Source organism: Melanotaenia boesemani, chromosome 16 (genome assembly GCF_017639745.1).
Source record: "Melanotaenia boesemani isolate fMelBoe1 chromosome 16, fMelBoe1.pri, whole genome shotgun sequence".
Taxonomy (NCBI): domain Eukaryota; kingdom Metazoa; phylum Chordata; class Actinopteri; order Atheriniformes; family Melanotaeniidae; genus Melanotaenia; species Melanotaenia boesemani.
This window is the reverse complement of record NC_055697.1, coordinates 18,636,160-18,658,165: the sequence shown is the minus strand read 5'-3', so window position 1 is coordinate 18,658,165 and position 22,006 is coordinate 18,636,160. Positions and strand designations below refer to the sequence as shown.

Here is a 22,006-nt window from a genome sequence, read left to right as displayed (position 1 = left end):
GAGTATTCGTAGATGACCTGAGTGGGTGTATGCAAACATCATCAGTTGTTCTGAAAGAAAAATGTTTTATCAAAGTTTGTAAATAAAGAGACTAAAATTAGAGAACTGAAACAAAAAAATGGATAGTGAGGTATTAATGAATAATGAAGCTTTCTGTAGGATGCTTATTTATGTAAAACAACATTTTTGTCTGCATATCGCTACTGCACTCAATACAATGTAAAGAAGCATGCACAATGTGTGCAAGTATGATTGAGAATATGTTGGTGTGCAGGTGTGAGCATGCAGACATGTGTGCCAGCTTACCCGTAGGCCAAAGTAAAGAAGAAAGAAGACGTTGAAAGCCATATCGATCTGTAACGTGAAATCTTTGTAGAAGTTCTGGCAGGATTCTATAGGACTGGAACACAGAGACAGACAAAGAGTGTAAGTTAAACCAATTTAATTAAGTACATGCAAAATAGTCCCAGCCTTTATTCCATCTTTTATCACTTCATCTCAGAGGACTGATAAGAAACTGTTATGAAGAGCAGTAAACTTTAAGTGGTAAATGTCAATTAATTCTGACTGATGATTTAAGCAGTTACTTAGAAAACCTCAGTTGGTGAACCTTAAACAATTTGATCAATGTTAAATTAAAAGCATAGAATTAAAAAAATTCTTATTTAATTACAGTAACATCAGTTAACTGGCTGAGTTTCAATAACCGGCTGAATTCCCTCCACTGAGCCGTAAGGGGTCGGGAGCCAGATGAAAGACTTAGCTGGAGAGTCAATCACACACAGATGAAACAGCTGAAAATGAACTGAAGTTCATAGTTGCTTTGATGTGACAGTACTTTCAGCATGCATGAATTATTTACAGTCTGTCAAACCCCAAAATCTTCCAACAGATATTTCCTCATTTAGAGACTGCAATAGTGAGCCGGTGCTGCTTTAAGAGCAGATGATGATAAATGAGTTGAGATCCGTCTGTTCTGACATACAACCCATCTTGATATCTACAGTGAGATGATTAACCATTAGGAAGTAAATGTCCTCAACAAAACCAATAACAGGTAATGGGCCCATCCCATATTTCATGATCATGGGCCCATAGCATTTTCCTCCTGAGTAATAAGGAAATCCCACAGTGGGAAAATTATGAATACGCATCATGACTGGGCTGGCCATAGGCAACCTTTGGGAATGCATAGACTGGTGAGAAAAGCCACACTTTTTAAAAGTGTAAACAGTTACAAGTCTTATATTTAAAGAATAAATTAGCATGCATTTGAATACAAGGAGCCCATAGGGGCACAGTGTGAGTTTGGAATAGAGTTTACTGCTTGATGACGACTTCCAGAGGGAAAATTGAGCAGGCTTTTATCATCTTCCGCATAGCATCAGATTTTAACACACAACGCTTTGTTATTGTGGTTGACTGCATCTGAAGAAGACAGACTGCTTGAAGAGAATGATCTAACTTCAAATTCATGATCGCATGGCCTTTCTTCAGCATATCCTAAGGACAGATGTGATCTTAAAGATGATATGAAATTCTGTCGCAGTGCCAGGATATTTAGAATGAGTTGGGGCAATGCCTCAACTGTTGATTAAAAAAAAGATGTTTTTTAAGGCATTTTCTCATGATGCACTATCAGACTTTAGACAGAGATTATCATGCTTTAAATTCTTCAAAGATGGTGATAAACGGGGAAAATACTCCTTTATCTAGCCAACAGCTGCATCTCTATATGACTTCATAGACATAAGCATGTCAGTGTTAGGAATCACACATACAGCTGCCTGCACCATATTCCTGCACTCTTTTTTTATACATATATAAACTGTGGCCAGCAGGTTCAAACAGGCCTCACGCCCATCCACACACTCTGCTCATGTCTCCTTCCTTTACAACGTTTGCTAATGCTCATAGACCTTTGTGTATGTCAATTCATCCACATTCATAAAACCACATGAACACACATGCACATATAAGCATAAATACCCCTATCTACACACATGCACAGATGGTGCATACTGAAGACACCATTTGGAGTGGTCACTGAGGAACTTCCCCTCAGGCCCAGCTCTGGCCTAATTCTGAATAACCGCTCATCGACAGTCACATGACCTAAAGCATTCTTGGTAACACAGGGAAAGCATGGCGGCACACAGCAGGGTCTATGTGGTTCATTGAATGTGTCTTGATTTTGCTTTATAGGACAACACAATGGCTACACTTAGAACTTGGTTTTAGTAATGAACTTTTGACCGCTACTACAGATACACGCACAGATTACCTCTATTATATTTTTAGAATACATTTACATTAAGGAACATGAATGCAGACATTCAATTGTGGCATTGTTACATTTAATGAAATAAAAATTGAGTTTCAAGTTTACAGCTTCTGCGTTTGGGTGAGAGCTCAAAACCTTTATATTTAATTTATTGATCTGTTTATTCAATATAAGTTGGAAGGTGAGAGGGCCTATGTGTTTTTTTTAAACATTATTATCCCGTAATGAAAAGACAATTTATCCAGTTATCATGAGAAAACAAAGTTTGTTTTCTTAAGATAATAAATTATTGAAATGCAGGGTCACGAGGGGACTGTAGCTGTTCTAGTCCATCACAGAACCAACACAGAGAGACAAACATTCAATCAGACACTCATTCACTCCTCGTGAGAATTTAGAGACTCAAATCAGCCTTATATGGATGTCTTTGGACTGTAGGAGGAAGCTGCTGGAGAACCCACATGTAGTTGGAGAACAAATACAAGTCCTTACAGAGTCCCCCCCAGAAACCTACTTGTTGTTAATTTATAAGAATTTTTGGGGGAAAAAAAGGGAAAAAAGTATGTACTTGTAAAATTTATAGGCTTTATTAAGTGTGTTTGTGGTCTACTTGATGCTGTGCTGGTTTCCACACTTTGGGTGCAGCAGTCTGTCACTGAGGGAGCTCTGCAGGGCTGTCAATGTTCAGGAGGGGTGTGGGACGGTAGGGACGAGGACTGTCATGGTTGAGAGCTTATCCATCATCCTCTTCTCTTCTAATGCCTCAACTGGTGGGTCCAAGGTCATCCCAGTACAGACCTGTTCTATACTGGAATACCTCTGTACAGTCAAGCCAGCGACAGATGCAAGCTGTCAAAATTGCAATGTGTCTGACAGTTAAGTTTTACCATCAATCATTCACAGAATTATCTACACCATGACTTCCCTCCTCAGCAGTTATGGGGTCTGTTTTTGACCAAAAGATTGTTTTTGAGAAACAAGATAACAAGAAAAATTATCCCGTTTCCATGGGAAAACAGCCCTGGTCATCTCAAGATTATAAGAAAAAAAACTTGTTTTGTCAAGATAACAATTAAAAAAGCAATAACATTTGAGCCTGGCCATTCTAGGCTTCCGTACTTGTGTGTACTTTCAACCCTTTTTGCTTTTATTTACATTTTTACTTTCATTTTCAAATTACTGTAATGTAAAATAAATGCTGCCAACATTTTGCTTTTGGTTTTATTAACGTAATTGTTTCCTTATAAGTTTTGCTTTTGGTCAGTAAAGAATTTTAGGTTGCCCTTGAGTTTGAAAAGTACTACATAAAAAGGTTCAGTTCAGTAATTCTTAGGAGCACTGTTTAATGATAAAGCTTATCATTAACTAAGGTATGGGGAAGGTAAATTGAGCAATTTGAGCGGTTTCTTATTATCTCAAGATCACAATTAGAAATGAAGTCCTCATTGGTTCAGCATAGAGGAGTTTCTGTCACTGCAGAGCTGCTTAATGTGTTTACAAAGCACAAAAAGACAATGCAACTCACACAGATGTCATAATAATCAGCCACCTTATCTCTGCTAGCAAGGAAAAATCTATATATATATTTTTTATAACAAACTTATTTAATTTTAATCTAAAGCCTTACTACAGACTGAAAGCAGAGCTTTCATCAATGTAATTTCCAACCCAGCAGGCAGTTGTTTTCTCCAAAATCGCTGACAATGAACTATATGGCAGCACCGGTAAAAGACAAACTTAGGACCTACCCAGTGAACGCAGTAGAGCATTTAAAAGCTGCAGCGCTGCAAAGCCAGCTCCCCTGACAATCTTAACAAGGTGCCAACGCTGTATAACAACGTTGTTACAGGTCTGAATTGAGCATACCATTTAGGGGATCTATTGGAAAAATGTAATATAATATTTATAATATTTCAAATCGTGTTTGTAATGAATGTCAGTAATGAATCTTTGTCTTTTTGCAACAACAGAATGAGCCATATATATATATCGGCATAGCTCAGCAAGGTAGAGCGGTCGTCTTGTCAGCCAAGGGTTACCGGTTCGATCCTCGGCCAAATCGAGGTGTCTTTGGGCTAGACACCGAACCCCTAATTGCTCCTGATGGGTCGTGGTTGAGCGCCTTGCATGGCAGCTTCCGCCATCAGTGCGTGAATGTGTGTGTGAATGGGTGAATGTGGTATGATGTAAAGCGCTTTGGGTATCGTTCCAGGTGCAGTAAAGAGCTATATAAATACGGACCATTTACCATAGAAATGGATTGGGATCTAAATGTTCTGTTTATCAGGGTGGGAAAGGTGTGATCTGCTCTTATCTGATTAGTTTACCCTGACATTGTAACCCAAACCTAACCAGTCCTTAAATAGAATTCTAATCCTAACTGATCTCATTTTCTTAAGACACGATCAGGCAACTCTTTACACATCAATATTAATGGACTTTCTCAGACACTTTGGTAGGATCCATGCATCAGTCCTCTTCATCACATTGCACAATGCTTCCACCATGATGAGAAGATGAATTATTGTCAGTTTGTTGCAATATGCTATTAATCCACTAATGTCAGTAAAGCCTATACACTGCTCCTTTAAGCAGCAATAAACTGTGAGTTCTGTGATTACACAAAATACTATGATGGCAACAACTCTTTACAGGATTTAAGTGAATGCTACTGAAAACTATGTTCTTATGGGTGAATGTCCAGATGTGACACTATTATGCTATAACATGGAAGCATGGAAGTCGTGCATAAAAAGGCACATCTAGGCAGAATGGGAAGCTTTATGATCTTCTCAAAAATGTTAGAAATAGCTTGTAATGGCTTTTATTGTTATGTACAGCTGTTTCTGTTATTGTGTTTTTCCCTCAAAAATAGAAGGTAAGACAAGTCAAAATTCTTGTTCCTCCTTTCAATGTCAAGTCACACTCCGCAATCACAAGGGATCCCTGGCCACATGCTGCCAATGTCCTGCAGAAAATAGATCTGCCACAGTTCTTATTACTCCTTAAGCGCTGGCACAGCGAGGGGTTACACTACCCTGTCTGACAGGGGGAGGAGGAGACAAGAAAAGGAGAAAAGCAGGGGGGCAGAGGAAGACAGAAAGACAGCAGCAAGACATTTAGAGATTAGGCGGGGTCTACTTCAGAACATAAAATTCTTCTCCACCTTTACCTCTTCTGACCAGAACCTGCCTCTGGAGAATACAACCAGAGAGGTAAAACTCATTTGTTTTCAAGGGCAACAGAGCATGTTGATGATGATGTTCTAAAAATAGTCCTAAACACCTTCAGTCAGTCAGCACAAGCCAGACCTTCATCAGCCTGCACATGACCTTGGATAACTGCAGGAGTAACAGCAAGGTCCCCCCTGAGAAAACAATAACAATGCACAGCTACCCTCTTTGCTAATGCTCACAATCACAGCACAACACACACCAAATCTGAGTCATTATTCATGCCTCACAAATGCCTTGCTGCTCCAGTAAGTTCACATGCATTTTAAATTGTTACAGACTGAAAGGATTATTTTTAGCAAGATTACAGATGCAAGAAAGAAAGAAAGAAAGACAAGGTTGGGGTTGGCTACCATACAGTATCTCTTCAAAGAGTAGTGAATGTCAGTGTAAGGGACACAGCAAGGAGGAGTCCGTGAAGCAGAAAGACAGCCAGATTTCTACTTAAATGATTGATTTAGGTCAAGCCACCATTACTAAACTAAGAAACACTTAAGTGCCTGCAAGGGCAACGGACAAATAAAAACTCTCTAGGGAAGCTAAAAATAGAAGACTCAATTTTTCACGTGAATACAAATGACTTGTGCCCCACTACGAGTATTTCTACTACAAAGGCATAATTTATTTTGGTGTAAAATAGTCTGTGAATAAAAATATCACATCACTAAAACAAACCATAATTCAGATAATGAACCAAAAGCAAAATAAAAAAAGGACCAAACCCTCTCTTATTGTTTATTTTTTTCAAAACATCTTTAGGTGCAATGACATTACTCCTCCTTCAAAACAAAATAAAAAATACAATCTAATTACAAATAATACATGTGAGCAAATATTTAAAAATCCCCTTATATTATCACAAAAATACTTACTTTATCCTATTATATTCTAATATGTATCTAAAAATACTTTATCATGTCCACCTCGCTACTACTTGGACCCTTTTTTGCTTCCAGAACTGTGGTGTAAATAAAACCAAAGTCAGTAAAATGATTATACAATAGTGTAGCTGAAGCTAAACAGCTAGTGACTCTGCATAATGCATGCGCTGATCTGGAGAACTGTAATCAAACCATTTATTATTATTTTAAATTATATATAATCATTTGCTAAGCATCATAAAAAAATTGAGTGTGTGTGAGGTGAGGTGCCCCACAGTAAATAGAAAAGAACAAAAGCTTTGTGTAACAATGTTAATATAATAGGGTCACTTTTAATAAATATGCAAGTGCTTCACAAGTGGATTACAAGAGAAAACATTTATTTGCACCATGGATTCAGATTTCTAAAAATGTTACATTTCAGTTTCATCTGGACTTCATTAAGTTAATGGAATGTTTTGAAGTGGTTCCTGTTGTTTTCATGGCTGGATCTAAAAATATCCACAATGAGCAAAATAGTACAAGATGAGAGGGGGGAAGAGGCTGTTGAAGTTGCCATGGTAATTCAAAGGTCCCCATGGTAAGTTTTAAACAGAGGTAAAGGTGACTTAGCAGGTCATTTTCCAGTTTCTTACATTAGACTATAATCATTTCATGCTGTGTTTATAAATTTATCAATACATGTTGACATATTTTTCATTTGAATGCTACTTCACGGCTAGCATGTTATACATCACATTATTGTATAGCTTCATACATGCGGGCTAAACAAGATTAACAAGAGTTTTGTGAGATACCAAAAGCAATTAGCAAGGTTACCACATGAGTTGTCTAGATTCTCTTGAGGTACAAAAGATAATGGACATAGAAAAATAATTTTTCCAAAGCAGTTTGGACTAACAAGTAGATCTTCTGGGAGGTATAGATGGCTCTTAGATATGATGACTGTCAGCAATGGTGCTGTAGCACCATGAGAATTGGAAAGTATTTCTTTAATAAGAGCAAAGATGACAACAAAGCCATATTCTCCTTGTAGAATTAGTATTTTTGTTACTTTCAGCATAAAAAAGCAGATGCATGCATCAGTGTTCAAAATCAGAATGACAGTTTTCCAATGGTGTGTTCTTCCAATTTATTTTGACACTGAAATGTTATGTTACATTTTGTCATGTATTGTCAGCTATTTTGCTAACACACTGAAAAATTTAATATTTTAGACACCATTTATTGTCTCTGTCTAAGTGTTTAGGGAGGGGCCTATAAGAAAACATTTTGTCAGACAGAATTTGAACTGCCATCCCTAAATAACCACATCTGTTTACATCTCGATCAGGTTTAAAACTCAGATGTATGAGCACACACTGCACCTGTAGTTGATGTAATTTTTCATGGATGTCTGAACACTGTTATGATTGAATTATTATTAGCAAATAAACCACGTAAATATCTGAATACTCACCTGCAGCCTGGTTGTAGTTTCAGGAAAATAATGTCATTGTCTTAATAGAGAGTATGTTTTGCTCTTTTCTTTACTGGTTTTGTCAAATCACACTTTAATTCTGCTGGTAGTTTATTTGCTTTGGATTGACAATGGCATGCTGATTCATCCAATCACCTGCCAAGTATTGTCTTAAAGTGCCTGCCTCTCTTCAAAAAGACAACTTCCCAGATGCTTTTGTGTACCCAACCTTCTGCAACATCAGGTTGGGCAGAAGCTCCTTAATGACAAATGTGATGTTCTATAACACAAAAGATTATCTATGAATATGATTGATGGCTATTTATGTTTTGATGATGATTCAGTCATCACGTTATTCGTACAACTTGTGGATTAAATCCGAGGGCTCTATTGGTGCATGGTATCCACTATGAATAAAGTCTCCTCGTGGTTACACAGTCGTCTCTGATCCATGTCGAGACAGAAGTATTCCAGACACAACATCCAAGTACTGTCATCACCTTAAGAAGGAGAGGTCCTTTTATAGGCTACCCTTCATCGCCACAAAGTCTACCAAGCTTGTCTTACTCAACTGCCATATTTCTCACCTTACCCCATTAATTAGTCATTAGCCACTGTTTCTTTTTTCACTGCTGACAATGATCACACACTAATGATAGAGTTACAGCCACAAGATTCTGCTTATGAGGCCTCTAAGTGTAAAATAGCACTTGTGAGCCTGTATCCACATGTGCCCTTCTGCAAGTTAACGTGACTATGCATGAGTGTTCACGCACGAGTCGGCATGTGTGGCACCATGGGATCAAGAGACAAGAGAAATAGAAACAGAAGTGGAACAGGAACAAGGGCATCCCTTTAAGAGCAGCCTGCAGAGACTTTGTCCTACATTCTTCTTTGTTTCATGGGAGAAGAGAGGAGGAAGAGGAAGGGATGAAGGATAAGGGATGAGGCAAGGTATTAAAGCAGATTCAGATGTGGGTGGGAGAGGATGCAGTATCCTCCCATTGAAAACATCACCAAAATAGCATCAGTTTGGCAAGTGAAGATACTGCAGAGGGATAGAAAAGGCAGTGTCTTATCATGATTTATCATGCGTACTGTGATAAACAACCACTTTGTGAAAATAAGCAGATGGACGGTCATTTTCAGCGACCACATTGCCATTACTTTTCATTCAAAAAACAGTTCTCCTAACAACAACATGGTTGCCAAGCCAGTGACTGTAATCTCGGAGCTTAACAGGGTGGGCATCCAATTAAAAAGTCTCTCCTTTCAAAATGTGTTTTTATGAATACTGGCAAACATAAGCCCCACCTGCACAGAGGTGAAAACAAAACACCTCATAGGAAACCAATGCCAGTTCTCCACAAAGGTATATTGTCTTCAGGATTTTATCAAGTGTGTATACAATATGTGTGTGCATGTGTATGTTTCTGTGTCTTTGCCCCCAAGGAACTATTCTGCATCACTGAAGTAGATTTAAAAGCCCATCATGCAGCTCCAGCCTCCCAAGATCCAACCCATAAGCACTCATTCCACCAAATGTCTCTTTTCACCGTTACCACAGGGACTGAACCATTGTTCCTTCCATTTGTGTTGCCTTTTTCACAGACAATTTCAGAATGATGTTTACTTCATCCAATGGCCAAAATAACAGATTGGAGGCAAAGCTAAAAAGTAAACCATTGAGCCTGAATGACTCATGAGTGTGTACCTTCAATATTTGCCAGAGTAATTGCTACCATTAAAAGGGTAACCTATAAATCTGTGCTCATTGATCCCTTGGTCATTATCATTTAATGGTAAGGAGGATGGGGCGGGATGAGTGAAGGTCATCTGTAGAGCAATTTTACCATGTGAGCATCATTGTAGCGCATGCCCAACCTCGATCAGAAATGCTTACAAAATGCTTATCTGAGCAGAACTGTGCATACATGAATGTGTCCTTGTGAGGAATTTAAGCTTAGATTGGAAATTTCACAAAGGTCAAAGGCTGCAAAAGTTACCTGTTTAATTGCAACAGGTAGTATAAGCACAGCAAGTATATTAACTTATTTGTAAGTAGTAAACATTTCTTTTTGATAGTCAATATCTTTTGCAAGATATTCCATCTGGGACAAAAGCTGTCTCAGAAGACAGTTGAAAAGACATAAAATGTCAGGTCAGTTCTTTGACATATAACAGATGGTGTCAAGCACATCAGAGGCTTCTGTTGCTGTGGTCAATGTAAAGTTGTAACACATGCCTTGCCTTGTTTAGGATGTCAATGCAGCCCCACTGAGAGCATGTGCACACTCCAGTGACAAGCTGGAGCTAATCACGATGATGAGGGGCCTTGGCTTAATGGGAGCACAGAGAGATCAGGGCAATGCTTCTGGGAAGCCAACTCATACAGACACATACTAGATGCAATGATGAAATATTACAGGGAGAAACTGCAGCCCTGATCTGAAACTGAACAGTGCTTTAATATATTCCCTTTTCAACCCTAAATGCCAAAGTTGTGACATGAAGCACTTCTGCATATGTTGTTTTTAGTCTTCCTTCTTTGATGCCTAATAGTGTGGCATTGTCTGTAAAGAAGTGGATAACCATGGGCTTAGCCAGGTACTACTGGTTGATTTCAAAGCCTATTTTATAGATAGTGTACAGCCTTCAACAAGTGATGAACGAATTGCTGTACAACATGTGGAAACATGTATAAAATAACAAAAATATGCAATACAACTTTCAAGATCAGGCGTTTTTAGCATCAGTAACTTTCCAGTTGTAATGCATAATATATACAGGAGCAAGGCTGATAACATCTGAGGTCAAGCTATACCCTTATTGAAAGCATTAATGATTCATCACTAGTTATTGATCATTATTGAGGTCAGTGAATGAATCTAATACATAAATTACTTTAATCCTTGGAGATCTGAGTTTTAGAAGCAGGTTAAAACTTTTACATGATGCAAATTTGCATCTAGATCCTAACTTTTGTTTTAAAAGAAATGCTGCAGGCAATGAAAAGCAAAAACGAAGCAACAGCAGAATATATAAAGCGAGGAAGAGGAAGTAAAGGTTTTTATCCTGAGGTACAAATGGGTAACTGAATTTATGCCACGAATAATTTTCTCCTGCTGTGAAGAGATAAGACTGAACAAGTTGGATTGCAATTTAGATTTATCTATTTGGAGGATTTTATACAGTATCTCTTGGTGTTTTAGAATCTAGCTTTCCTTAGGGACATAATTTCACAGTTAACAGACTTCATATTAAAGCGAAAACAAACTACAGAAGCTAGTCATTACTTCACGATAAAATCCTGCACAGCATCCAACAAAGGAACAACTATGATGACAAAGTAAATACGGTCAATGTGTTCTGGTCCCTTTGCAATCGACCTTCCATAACTCCAGGCACTGCAGTAAATAGCTGAAGCTCTGTTTTGATAAATCAGTGGTGCATGAAATAAAGCGCAGTCAAAGGCACGAGCATTTAGTGCCCACTTGCACACATTTTTATGTAATTTTTAAGTCAAAAGCCGATCAGCGTTTGCTTATTTGGAAACAATATGATGGATCACAGTTGTTCATGTGTAGTATAGCACATTAAAGTCACTGCAGACAGTGTTGGTATCGAAAAAGTATATTTATTCGGGAGTTCAATTTAGTTTTTAGGTAATACAGTTGACATGAAAGCATTTATTTTCAACTTTCCACACTACAGAGGGAAATGCCATACATTTAGCTTTGTAGTATTTATTTGAGAGTATTTTTTCAGGTGATATTATGATGTTTTTATACAATGCCTTGGATAAGAGAAAAACTATAAAAATACAACAGATTCTTAAGGATTAAATCATATTACATAATATATACGTAGTTGATGAAACTTTTGGTATCTCAAAATGGTGGTGTAGTATATCGCTAAAAAGATATATCACATCAGAGAAAAAGGTATTAGATTAGAGCTTTGTTTTTTCTTCTCATCTTTTTTATTCAATAACCCTCTGGTTTACCTAAACATCCTGTGCATAAAATAGTTTATGAAGCAGCATGCTGCTTGGACACTATTCATTTGTTTATTTAGTTTGTTAATTTATTCATAACTATCACTATGTAGTGCTGTATGTAGATATATATCAATAACAAGGACTAAATCTGCATGTACAGGTTAACATGTGTTCATTATTTTGCTAACAATTCTTCTTTTGCTGAAATTGGATTTTTTTTTTTTTTTTTTTAAATGTATGATTGTTGATTTTAACTGGGCATTTTTATATTCATGTAACACTACTTTTATTCATGTGAGTGATGTAAACACTCCTTCCATCAGCTTCTGCAAAAGGAAGAAATCAGTCTTAAAAACTGGGGCTTACCAGCAGCAGACTGCAGTATGTGGAGGAGCACATCAGGTAAGAAATCACAACTCTGAGCCTATTTGACGTGTGGAAGCTGTGTACTCTAGACTGAAGAAGATCAACAGTACTTTGAGTCCCTGAATCGGATGGGGGATCAGATTAGTCCCTGTTTCCTGTTCTATTCAGTAAGCGTACTCAAGGGGTTGCAGCAATAGCAAAAAACCACCATACACAACATCACTGTTTATACATTATACAGCCAATTTAAACAAATTGGGCTGGTAAAAAAAAATTTAGCTACTCCTCTCTGCTGCTATATATTCACCTGATGCCCTGGCATCTTGACTCTTTAAACTATAAAAACTTTCAGCCAATATCAATCAGACCACATCTCTACCAGAGAGAATCCTGCAATCCTAAACTCTCTCTTTAAAGGTACAGTTTGAGTCAAGATGGTGTTAAAGTAACCACAATGGATGCAGGAGAGATGCCAGGCCTGCAATCTGTCTCTGGAAGACTGCCAACTAGGAATTCACATAAACCAACAAAATACACATCCTAAGCTCCACATAGAGCCTGCTTCTCTACACATACACTAAGTTTTTCTGTTACCATGGAAACTAATGGGTCTCTCATTGACAAAACCTCAGATGCAGATGTGTATGTTTGTCTCCTTATAGTATGTGTGAACACTGCGTCTTCAGAGTCCTTGTGGGGGTGTGAATATGTGTATTTTCTTTTAAAGCCTGTACTCATAGGAGGAAGAAAAGTACACATATACAGCTACTATTAAGATATAGTATGTAGGCCAATACAATAATAAAGCATTGTACATTCAGAGCAATTTTTTCCTATTTCTCATCAGTATAGCTACGGGAATATGACTGATAATTTGACTTATTTCCGTACATATATCATATTGGTACTTACTCTGAGGAGTCTATGAAGTATATTCCTAGGGCCCCGATGCTGAGTGCAAACACTAACACCACCTGAGGAGAGAGAAAAACAGGAATATTTTAATGCACGACTGACATAAGTTTCTCGACTTAATGTAGTAGATAGTAAAGAAAGTGTTTTGTTCAGCTGCAGTGAACACAAAAGGCAGCTGTAATTGCACAGTGACATCCCTACTGCAGGTTGCAGAATTTTCAAAATAGATGCCCTGAATAATGAATACTCCCTGTCTGTCAGCAAGTACAACCTATTGAATGCAGGCAGTGTAAAATCAAGCCATGACCACAAAGCAAAGACAGGACACAAATTTGTAAGATCAACTAATGGGAAGTGCAGCAACAACATGTGTTTAGGGTGCTGAGGGGAAGTGCTTCATCAAAAGTGCATAAACACAGTTATCAAGTGTTGACATGCACTTCTCAGCCACTAAGCAGAGTCGAGGTTTGTATTGTGCAAAGTGTAACCTGTGCTGGACATTGGTTGGTGTGATGTTTCTGTCAGTGACTATCACCTGATTAAAGTCAGGAGCAGTATCAGTAGTCCAGCAGTAGTCCAGCATTTATACATCTTTTCAACGTAGAAATTATTATCTTAAAACTGTGTAATCATGTAATCAAAACACAACTTATAGACCTAAAAAGACTCAAATTATCTAAAAAAAATTATATTTTAGGAGCAAGGAAAACTAAAGCTTTTTTTTTTTATATATTAAGCTTCCACGTGTACCACACAGCTGAAAGAACTGGTGCCACAATAATCTCCTCCAGCAAAGGGCACTTGGCACCATTTTAATTCACATTAACATCATCACCATGGTCATCATAATCATCATGTTCGCAACAGCTGACCAGTGTAGCGATGCATAATGGTTCCTCCCCAGCAGTTCTTTCTCCCATTCAGCCATCTCACAAAAGAAGCCCACTGTCCCTGCTGATTTTCCCATCCATTATTGATGATGGGAGCTTGATTACTTTCATGTGATGCTCCTTTGTATTGATTCAATGCATTGTAGAAGAGGTATTAAATAAATATCCCCCATCTTATTGCATTTTTAATAGTTGGCCGTTTGAATGAAGGACAATGGCAATTCTGGACTCAATGGTGTCCCTGGTAGGAATAACCTTACAAACCAGACATCAATAATGGTCCATGCAAAGGAGACAAAGCAAAGGAGAAGGCTTTACAGTAATCTTTTAAAATATTGGGCACTCCATTGGTCTGATCAGGTTATGGTTTTTCCATTATAATGCATTTTCTGATCCAAATAGCAGTATACTTAATGTTGTACTGGAGCCGGACTGAGAACACACAAGACTGCATCTTATGAGTAGATTCTTGTAGATCTGTTTTTTTTGTTTTTGTTGTTGTTTTTGTTTTTTTTTATCTTTGTATTGTTTCATTTTGCTGTAATGTAATGTATGTAAACTAAATAATAGTGTGCTGTAATCTGTAAAATGGAATCTTTTAAGGGGCTATATTTTAAATCAATGACCCAAAGCTTTTTAAAAAAGAAAATATATCTATAAATTTTAATTTCTTAGTCCGTGACTACTTAGATTAAATAATAAAGGTTAAACCCTGTCTCTCCTCTCACATTTTTTTTTTTTTGGTTTTTTTTTTTTGTTTGTTTGTTTGTGTCTGGTTTACAATGGTATCAGCAGGCATAACTCATAGGTATTAACAAGGCACCTTTATTTTTATGATCTAGTCATCCTGACCTGTATAACACAAATATTTTATAGTATGTTGTGTTGTTAATGCACACAGCTGGTTTTGATGGGAATTATTGGAAAAATGTAGACAAAATGTCTTCTGCTCAATCTATTTTGATACTTAAAAAAATGTTCAAATTGAGACTGAGATGAGAAAATAATAATGTCCTAAGAGTACAGTCAACAGAACCTGATTCAACAATTTCTCTGGATGCCAGAAAATCTCAGGACAGGCTAACAACAGATGAAAGTTTGTCTTTATCTGTGAATATTGACACGCCAACACCTTTAACGTGGCGAGGCATCATTTTGACCAAAACACAAATTGAAAAAAACTCCTTTACTTTAGATGTATGAAGTGTACATTGGAATTACCATAGAGAAACTTAATGTTTCTACAGCTGGAGTTAAAATGAAATGAGGAAGTGGGAGGGCTGGGAAAAGAGTCTAAGAGTATGACTGAGTAGTGTACGGTTGCTGAAAAGAACGAGCAGTTAAGAGTGAACACCAAGCGATGTACTGAAGCGATAAGAAGCGTCATCATCGTCTTAACTGACCCAGTTATTCAACTGTGACAGCAAGTCTACCCCATCTATCCCCCCCACCACACACACACACACACACACACACACACACACACACACACACACACACACTCACTCTCTCTTTACACACAGTATCTACAAGGGCTAGCTGTCGACCTCAAACCAACAACCTACCAAAGACGACCAACTGAGCAAGTGTCACTGTAAATCAAAACTAAAGTATGAAACAAGGGAACCCTTCAAGACTGGTAAGGGCAGCAGGGTATTCCCTGTGATTTAAAAAAAATAATAATTAAAGGATTGCTAAGTATAGCTGTAGCTTTGTCTGTAAAAATTCAAAATTACTTTAAGAGGCTGTTTATACACGTGTTTCCTGATTCATATCTGATGAGGTGAGTCATATCTGCTACCAACTGGAAGATGCCGGCATCATGTCAGAGAAGCAGCATTCGGACATGATGTCTAAGTTTTCTCTTTAATAGCCGTGTAGGTTTTCATTGGTGTATCCTTTACTATATTTAAAGCGCTAAGCTATATCTGTCAAATGTTTTCCAAGGTGCACTTTAGCAGGCATACTAGAAGACTGCAAGTGTAAACAGGGCTGTGTGTATGCATGTGTGCATGAACTTTACCATGTGAGGGTCTCAGGTTCCAGTAATCCAGCAGGTTCCAGCTCTCACATAACACCGTCAGAATTGTAAACATATAATAACTTACACATAGAAACAGATGTGTGATTCTAATGCTGTTAGTTTATTTGGCAGTCTTCTTCAAAGCATTGGGGCTTGTCTGTGGAAGTGCCCTAAAACTGGGCCAAAATTTTACACACCACTTCCTTTTTCTAACAGCGATCATGTGTGAAAATTTCCTCTGTCCCTAAAGTTCATCCTGTGACAACAGACTTTCAGGGACAGGTGATATGGGCTGACAGCGTACAGGATAATTATTTCCCAACGAGGACCCAGGTCAAGTGAGCAGTGCTGCAAAGCCCCTTGTCTTTTCTAAATTTATGTTCACGGAACATGGAGGGCATTTTCCATGTAAAACAGAAAGGAAGCACCTACACATACACTTTTTTTAAACAATCTAAATGTTTTTGCATGATAGGAATGCCTTAATTTAGGCTAATTTGGCTAATTCTATTAAACACATTAAACAAATATGGCTCTTATTTGTGCAGCTACAAAAACAAGTTTATAGCTTCACTTTAATTCCTTCATTGCAGTATTAAAATATTAATTTAGACCGTTTTGACTCTAGACCAGACAAGTTGACATAATGGAATTGACCACCTACCTCTTGAGTCACAGTTCAATTATAATGGGCTTTAAAAGAAGGGAGCTAGTATGGACAGGTCAACATAGCATGATGAGAATAAGTCATACTTGAGATTGTTCAATTAACTTAACCAAATGTCTACAATTAGGTGCTTGTGGACATGAGAAACAAATATTTAGATCATTTTCTTGTTCATAATATTCATGATATCAAACACATAGTTTTTCAAAAACCCTGTTTGACTACAACAATACAATACATGGCCACAACATCAGCCATGTAAACCACAGTTCTTGGCGATAGCTTAACAAAATGGAACAAAACGCAGAATAAAAAGATAAAAGGTGAAGTGCAGGATTTTTGAGAATACATGCAAAACAATGGCACACAGCACAGTTTTGACTCCTTACAAACCACTCATCAGCTCTGAAAGGAGGACACGCTTCAGCTATCAAACAGATGAAACAAACAGCCCTGTGGGAGAAGCAGTGAAGGAGGAAACAAGAGGAAATATTAACCAGAAAAGTTTTGCTTTTGCTATCACTCAAACCTGTTTAATAAATACTTTCTCAGAATCCTGATGGGCTCCCCAAGATTACATGATTAGGAATCCCTGGTGGGACGTCAAGAATGCCCATCAGTACTGTGTGGCACTGGGATAAGCTTGTTCATTAATCCGGCCTGGCTCAGTGGGTTAGCCAGAGAGAAGAGTTCCAAAATGTCCGATTGATGCAGCAGCCAAAAAGGATTTCAGAGGTCCACAGCCAAGGAAAGCTCTGGCTAAATCTGTGTACTGTTTCTGCTTTTGCATGGTTTAAATCCACACACATTCAATATGTTGTGCATCAGTTTTAAAAGTAGATTTCAAGCAAATGAGAAAAGCGGCAGTCAGTAAATATTCATTCATGATCTAAAGGGATTTTAAATGACACTGAAACAGAAAACAGATTTCCCTCTCTCACCAACTAGTCACAATGTTTGCACAGCAGAGCAAACATCAGCATCCATTCCAAATGTTTGCTTTCATAACCTATACTCCTAGCTTATCAGTCATTGGTACACACTGTTGATGCAGAACTGGACCCACAAGGAAATAGAATCACATGACAGTGCATGAGGTTAAAGTGTAAGTTTCTCACTAGGGAAATGTCAACAAATGAAACCTCCATTAAACTTTGATGTCATGCATCCATTCTGCAGCACACATTCTGATCCCCCCTTTCCCCTGGGCTCAAATAGCAGGGGGCTAAAGACAGCCACACAGATGTACATATGATCTGACATACTGTCAGAAAAAACACTCAACCCGAATTACTGATTGTGTGACAGAGAAGATGTACCAGAGCCATACCAACTCACTCAGGCAATCGTATCGGTTACTATCATGGACATTATTAAAAAGATTAAACATTTTTACTGTGGTTCTTCACTCTGACGAAGGACTGATGTTACAACCATGTATATTTAAATAATAGTCTTATGTTGTAATTACATTTCTATACTGACATATGTTGGTAAAAAACATATTCCTCATTTGAATTTAATCAAAAGTTAACTTATTTGAACTATAGTTCCCACCATTACGTTATGTGCACAGCACATTATAGTTGGATAGATGTATAAGTGTGGTTTCATGTAAGATGGCGCTCCTATTGTTCTTAGTTTACTACTGAAAGGCAACAAGAGAAGTGAAGCAAGTCACCTTTATAAAGAGCTACAGCAGCACTTTTTCCACATCCTCTGATTCATTTTAGATATTTGTCAACTAGCACAAGTTGCTTCTTCTCACAGGATGTGCAATTATCCATCGTACTCTTATTATGCCCCGCTTGGTTTGGATGTAAGAATTTGTCACCACCTGTGTGAATTAATCATGCAAGATAATTTAATTTCCGTCATGAAACTCATGGTTTCTTGTAGAATTCTTTGTCATGGTTGATCACTATTAAATCCAACAGTAATAGAAGGTGGAGCTCCTGGGCTAAAAATGAAAGGCAGCTGTCTTAGATATCCCATTGTAGTGTTTATTGACTGGAGTTATTAGGAGGCTGTCAATCCAACCAATTATGTAAAATAAGAATGGTTGACTACAAATGAAAATTGTTGCTTCAATATTATAAAAACTCTTAAAACAAACATAAAATCTTTTTAATATTACAAATGTATACAAAAACAATTTTGATATAAAAAAGCTATACAAGTTGAATTTGACGGGGATCCATTTTTCATTTTGGGTATTCAAATGTTTGGGAAAATGTGAAAAAAACTGACATAATTACAATAAATCAAACATTTAAAAAAAGATATAAGTTATTGGATTTCAAGGCATCCTCAACAAAAGCCAGTGCTGCACTGTAAGGAAACCCCACTTCATACTATCTGCCTCAAATAAACTTTCAGGGACATGAAAGCCACCTTCATTAAAATATAGCACCAAAAATAGTGCTTAATTTTGTAAAAGATAAATAAATAAATACATTGGTCTTTAATTTGAATTATACTAACTTTATAGCTAGAAATTATATTAGGCCATAAAAACAAAACAGGAACCGTTTCCACTGGGGTGTGTGTCAGAATATACTGTGGACTGAGATGATGAGCACAGCTCGGTGTAAAATTTATAGGCAACAAGACTGCTGGGAGAAATCACAATTAAAAACAAATGTTTAAAAAAGAGATCAGTACAAGTGCATCTAAACTGGTCTACTGTAATAAATATAATGAATATGATTCATTTAAGTAATAATAATGTGTCAGTATTTCTGGGAACTTCAAGATCAAGATCCAGAACTATTCAGTAGCTGCTAAATGTGCAAGTTTATTTTGGTGATAACAGATTTTTATATCTGATTTGTTATGTTGGAGTGGAGGAGGGGAAAAATACTGTGGGCTCTATATGATGCACACAGCAACACAGTCCTGTCTTTTCTTCTCTTATCATATCTTCTGCTGCCTGACTCCTCCACAGCCAGCTCCTTTTGTGTTACCTCCCAAGGTCATATAGCCACTGTCTCTGGGGAATGGGCCGGGTGAATAAAGCATTGCTGAGAGGACACCTACATGTCCTTCAAGAGCCATTTTTATCATTCATCTATAGTAAGGCTCGGCAGCACAAACAAAATGAAGCTATTCAAACTGCCAAAGAATTTATTTAGAATACTGTAATAATGGAAAGATATTACAATTTTATATATAAGCATTTTATCTTTAGTGACAGACAAGAAAAATGTGACCTTACCCATTAATTTCCTGAAATTTCTTGAAAACATTCAAGCTTTATAAAACTCAGCACTAAATGCTACTTAGAATTATCATCTTTATGGAAACATCATCAAAAAATGAAAATGTGAAAGCTTATTGGAAATATAACTCAAGGTAGTGCTCAATTAATTTAAAGAAATTCTACAACATGAACTGACCTATATATGACAGGATACTGTCAAGAACATTTTATGACCTTTATGAATATGACCTTAACTTTAGTTTTGCATCTACTATGACTAATGATTGCTTTGTTCATTCCAGAAGAAAAGTCAGACATTCATCATTACAGCAAAATATATTCTCTTATAAAACGTTTAGGTCAGAATAGCTTCTCCATCATCAGCTAGATTCACTCCCTGTGCTCAGTGTGATGTTGGTGCTTCTAAAAAATAGTGTAATTATTAAATAAATATTAGACTAACATACAAATTCTTTTGTCCGTTCAGCTTTTTTGAAAGAACTCTACATTTATGTCCAAATATGATCAAAAAGGTGGGGCTGGTACAGCTTTATAAAACTAACAAAATAGCAGAAGAATGTCATACACAAAGCCTTAAAATAACAGTTAACTTCAACAACTAAAAGGATGTTTGTCAAGACAAGACCCAAGATAACAGAGGATTGTGTTAAAGTGAAAACCTAATGAGAAGATTAAATACTTCTGCAGTTACAGACTATACAAAGGACAAGCTATTAACTGCATGGTTGTTTATGAAAAAGAGCACATGAAAGGCAATTTGTTGAATTGGAATTAGAACAAAACTGGAAATTTGTGCTATATTTTTTATGTATGACAACACAAACATGGTAGGAAACATAACACTTCAAGAGAGCTGTCTCTGTTTTGAATTAAATTTAGCAACGTCAACAGAGCAAGTGCAAACCAACAACAAGACAAAGCAAGCAGAGCTGGATTTCTCCACAGCACCCTTTGGGCTGACACAGTTAATGAATGTTTGCATATTCTCTTGCTGCAGGAGGGTGAACAGTCTGTGACCACTCATATGTATAATCATATAGAGCTGCAACTTAAACCTTATTTACAAAAGTCAAACTTACAACCATACCCAGCCTTCAGGCAGCACCATTTCATCTCTCATAAATCCAGGACAAGGCTGGAAATTATCTGACAGCGTTCCCCACAATCTATTCAATATATATCTCTGATAAGAAATGCAGTCTCATAAATCAAAATAAGATGTTGCTGCACCCCAGGAACTGGCTCCATTTAACCTTTGTGGCCTTTATTACACAGTTGCCCACATACTGTTGCACCTAGCCTACAGAAATGGTGATAAACAGGGGAGAGGGTGGGAAGGGGGTCGTTATGAGGGAAAGCCTCTCAGGTCTGACAGTATGACAGCTCCTAAAATGAGCATCTGTCAGTGGAAGATGAAGAGGAGGCCTGTGGGGATCTGTTACATACGCACAGGACAACCTGTCTGAAAAATATCCTCTAAAAGCTTCTCTGTGGCATCATTAATTCATAAAAAAAAGATCTTTTGGAACATGTGCACTATGATAGAAGTGTGACTGCAAAATTAAGCCATAAAAAGGGAGTTTTTGAGAGATGCACAGATTTTAGTGGAGGGGGCCATAGTTTTTTGAGAAACTATGTAAGTGTGGCCATGTCCTTGAGGAAAGGAAAAAAGAGAAGGAAATAGAAGATGGGGGAAAAAATGAAGGTGATTATGGGAAGAGATGGAAGGATGAGAGAATATTGGAGAAATCCCCATATTCCCCCCTAAAACCCTTCCCCTGGGACACAAGCAGCATTAAGAGGTGGTAGGAAGCAGAGACAGAATGAGACTCACTCTCAAACCACTGAAGAGCAGGAAGGGTGGCGGATGATGAATTTTCAAGCATGCCCTCTACGGCGAAGTAAGAGCTTAAATGCCAAAGTGTGTCCATGTGTGCTCTCACGTCCTCAGCTCCTTACATGCAAGTGAGTGTGTGTAAGTCTTCAATGTCACCGTGTGTTCAACCTTAGTGTGTGTGTTTGCCCATTAGACAGAAGGGAGAGCTCCCCCCGGGATTATGCCAGG

The 22,006-nt window shown here is 37.5% G+C and overlaps 1 protein-coding gene across 14 annotated transcripts in view; it reads right to left on the bottom strand.

Annotated features, from left to right (window-relative positions):
* kcnma1a (potassium large conductance calcium-activated channel, subfamily M, alpha member 1a) overlaps nt 1-22,006 on the bottom strand; it is a 148,170-nt gene that overhangs the window by 66,310 nt on the left and 59,854 nt on the right. For all 14 annotated transcript variants that reach the window (XM_042010215.1, XM_042010212.1, XM_042010209.1 and 11 more), the window contains exons 3-4: nt 13,136-13,197; nt 307-400 (exon numbers count right to left, since the gene is read on the bottom strand). In XM_042010215.1, coding sequence (XP_041866149.1) covers nt 307-400; nt 13,136-13,197 — 156 coding nt within the window. The remainder of the gene's footprint in view (nt 1-306; nt 401-13,135; nt 13,198-22,006) is intronic.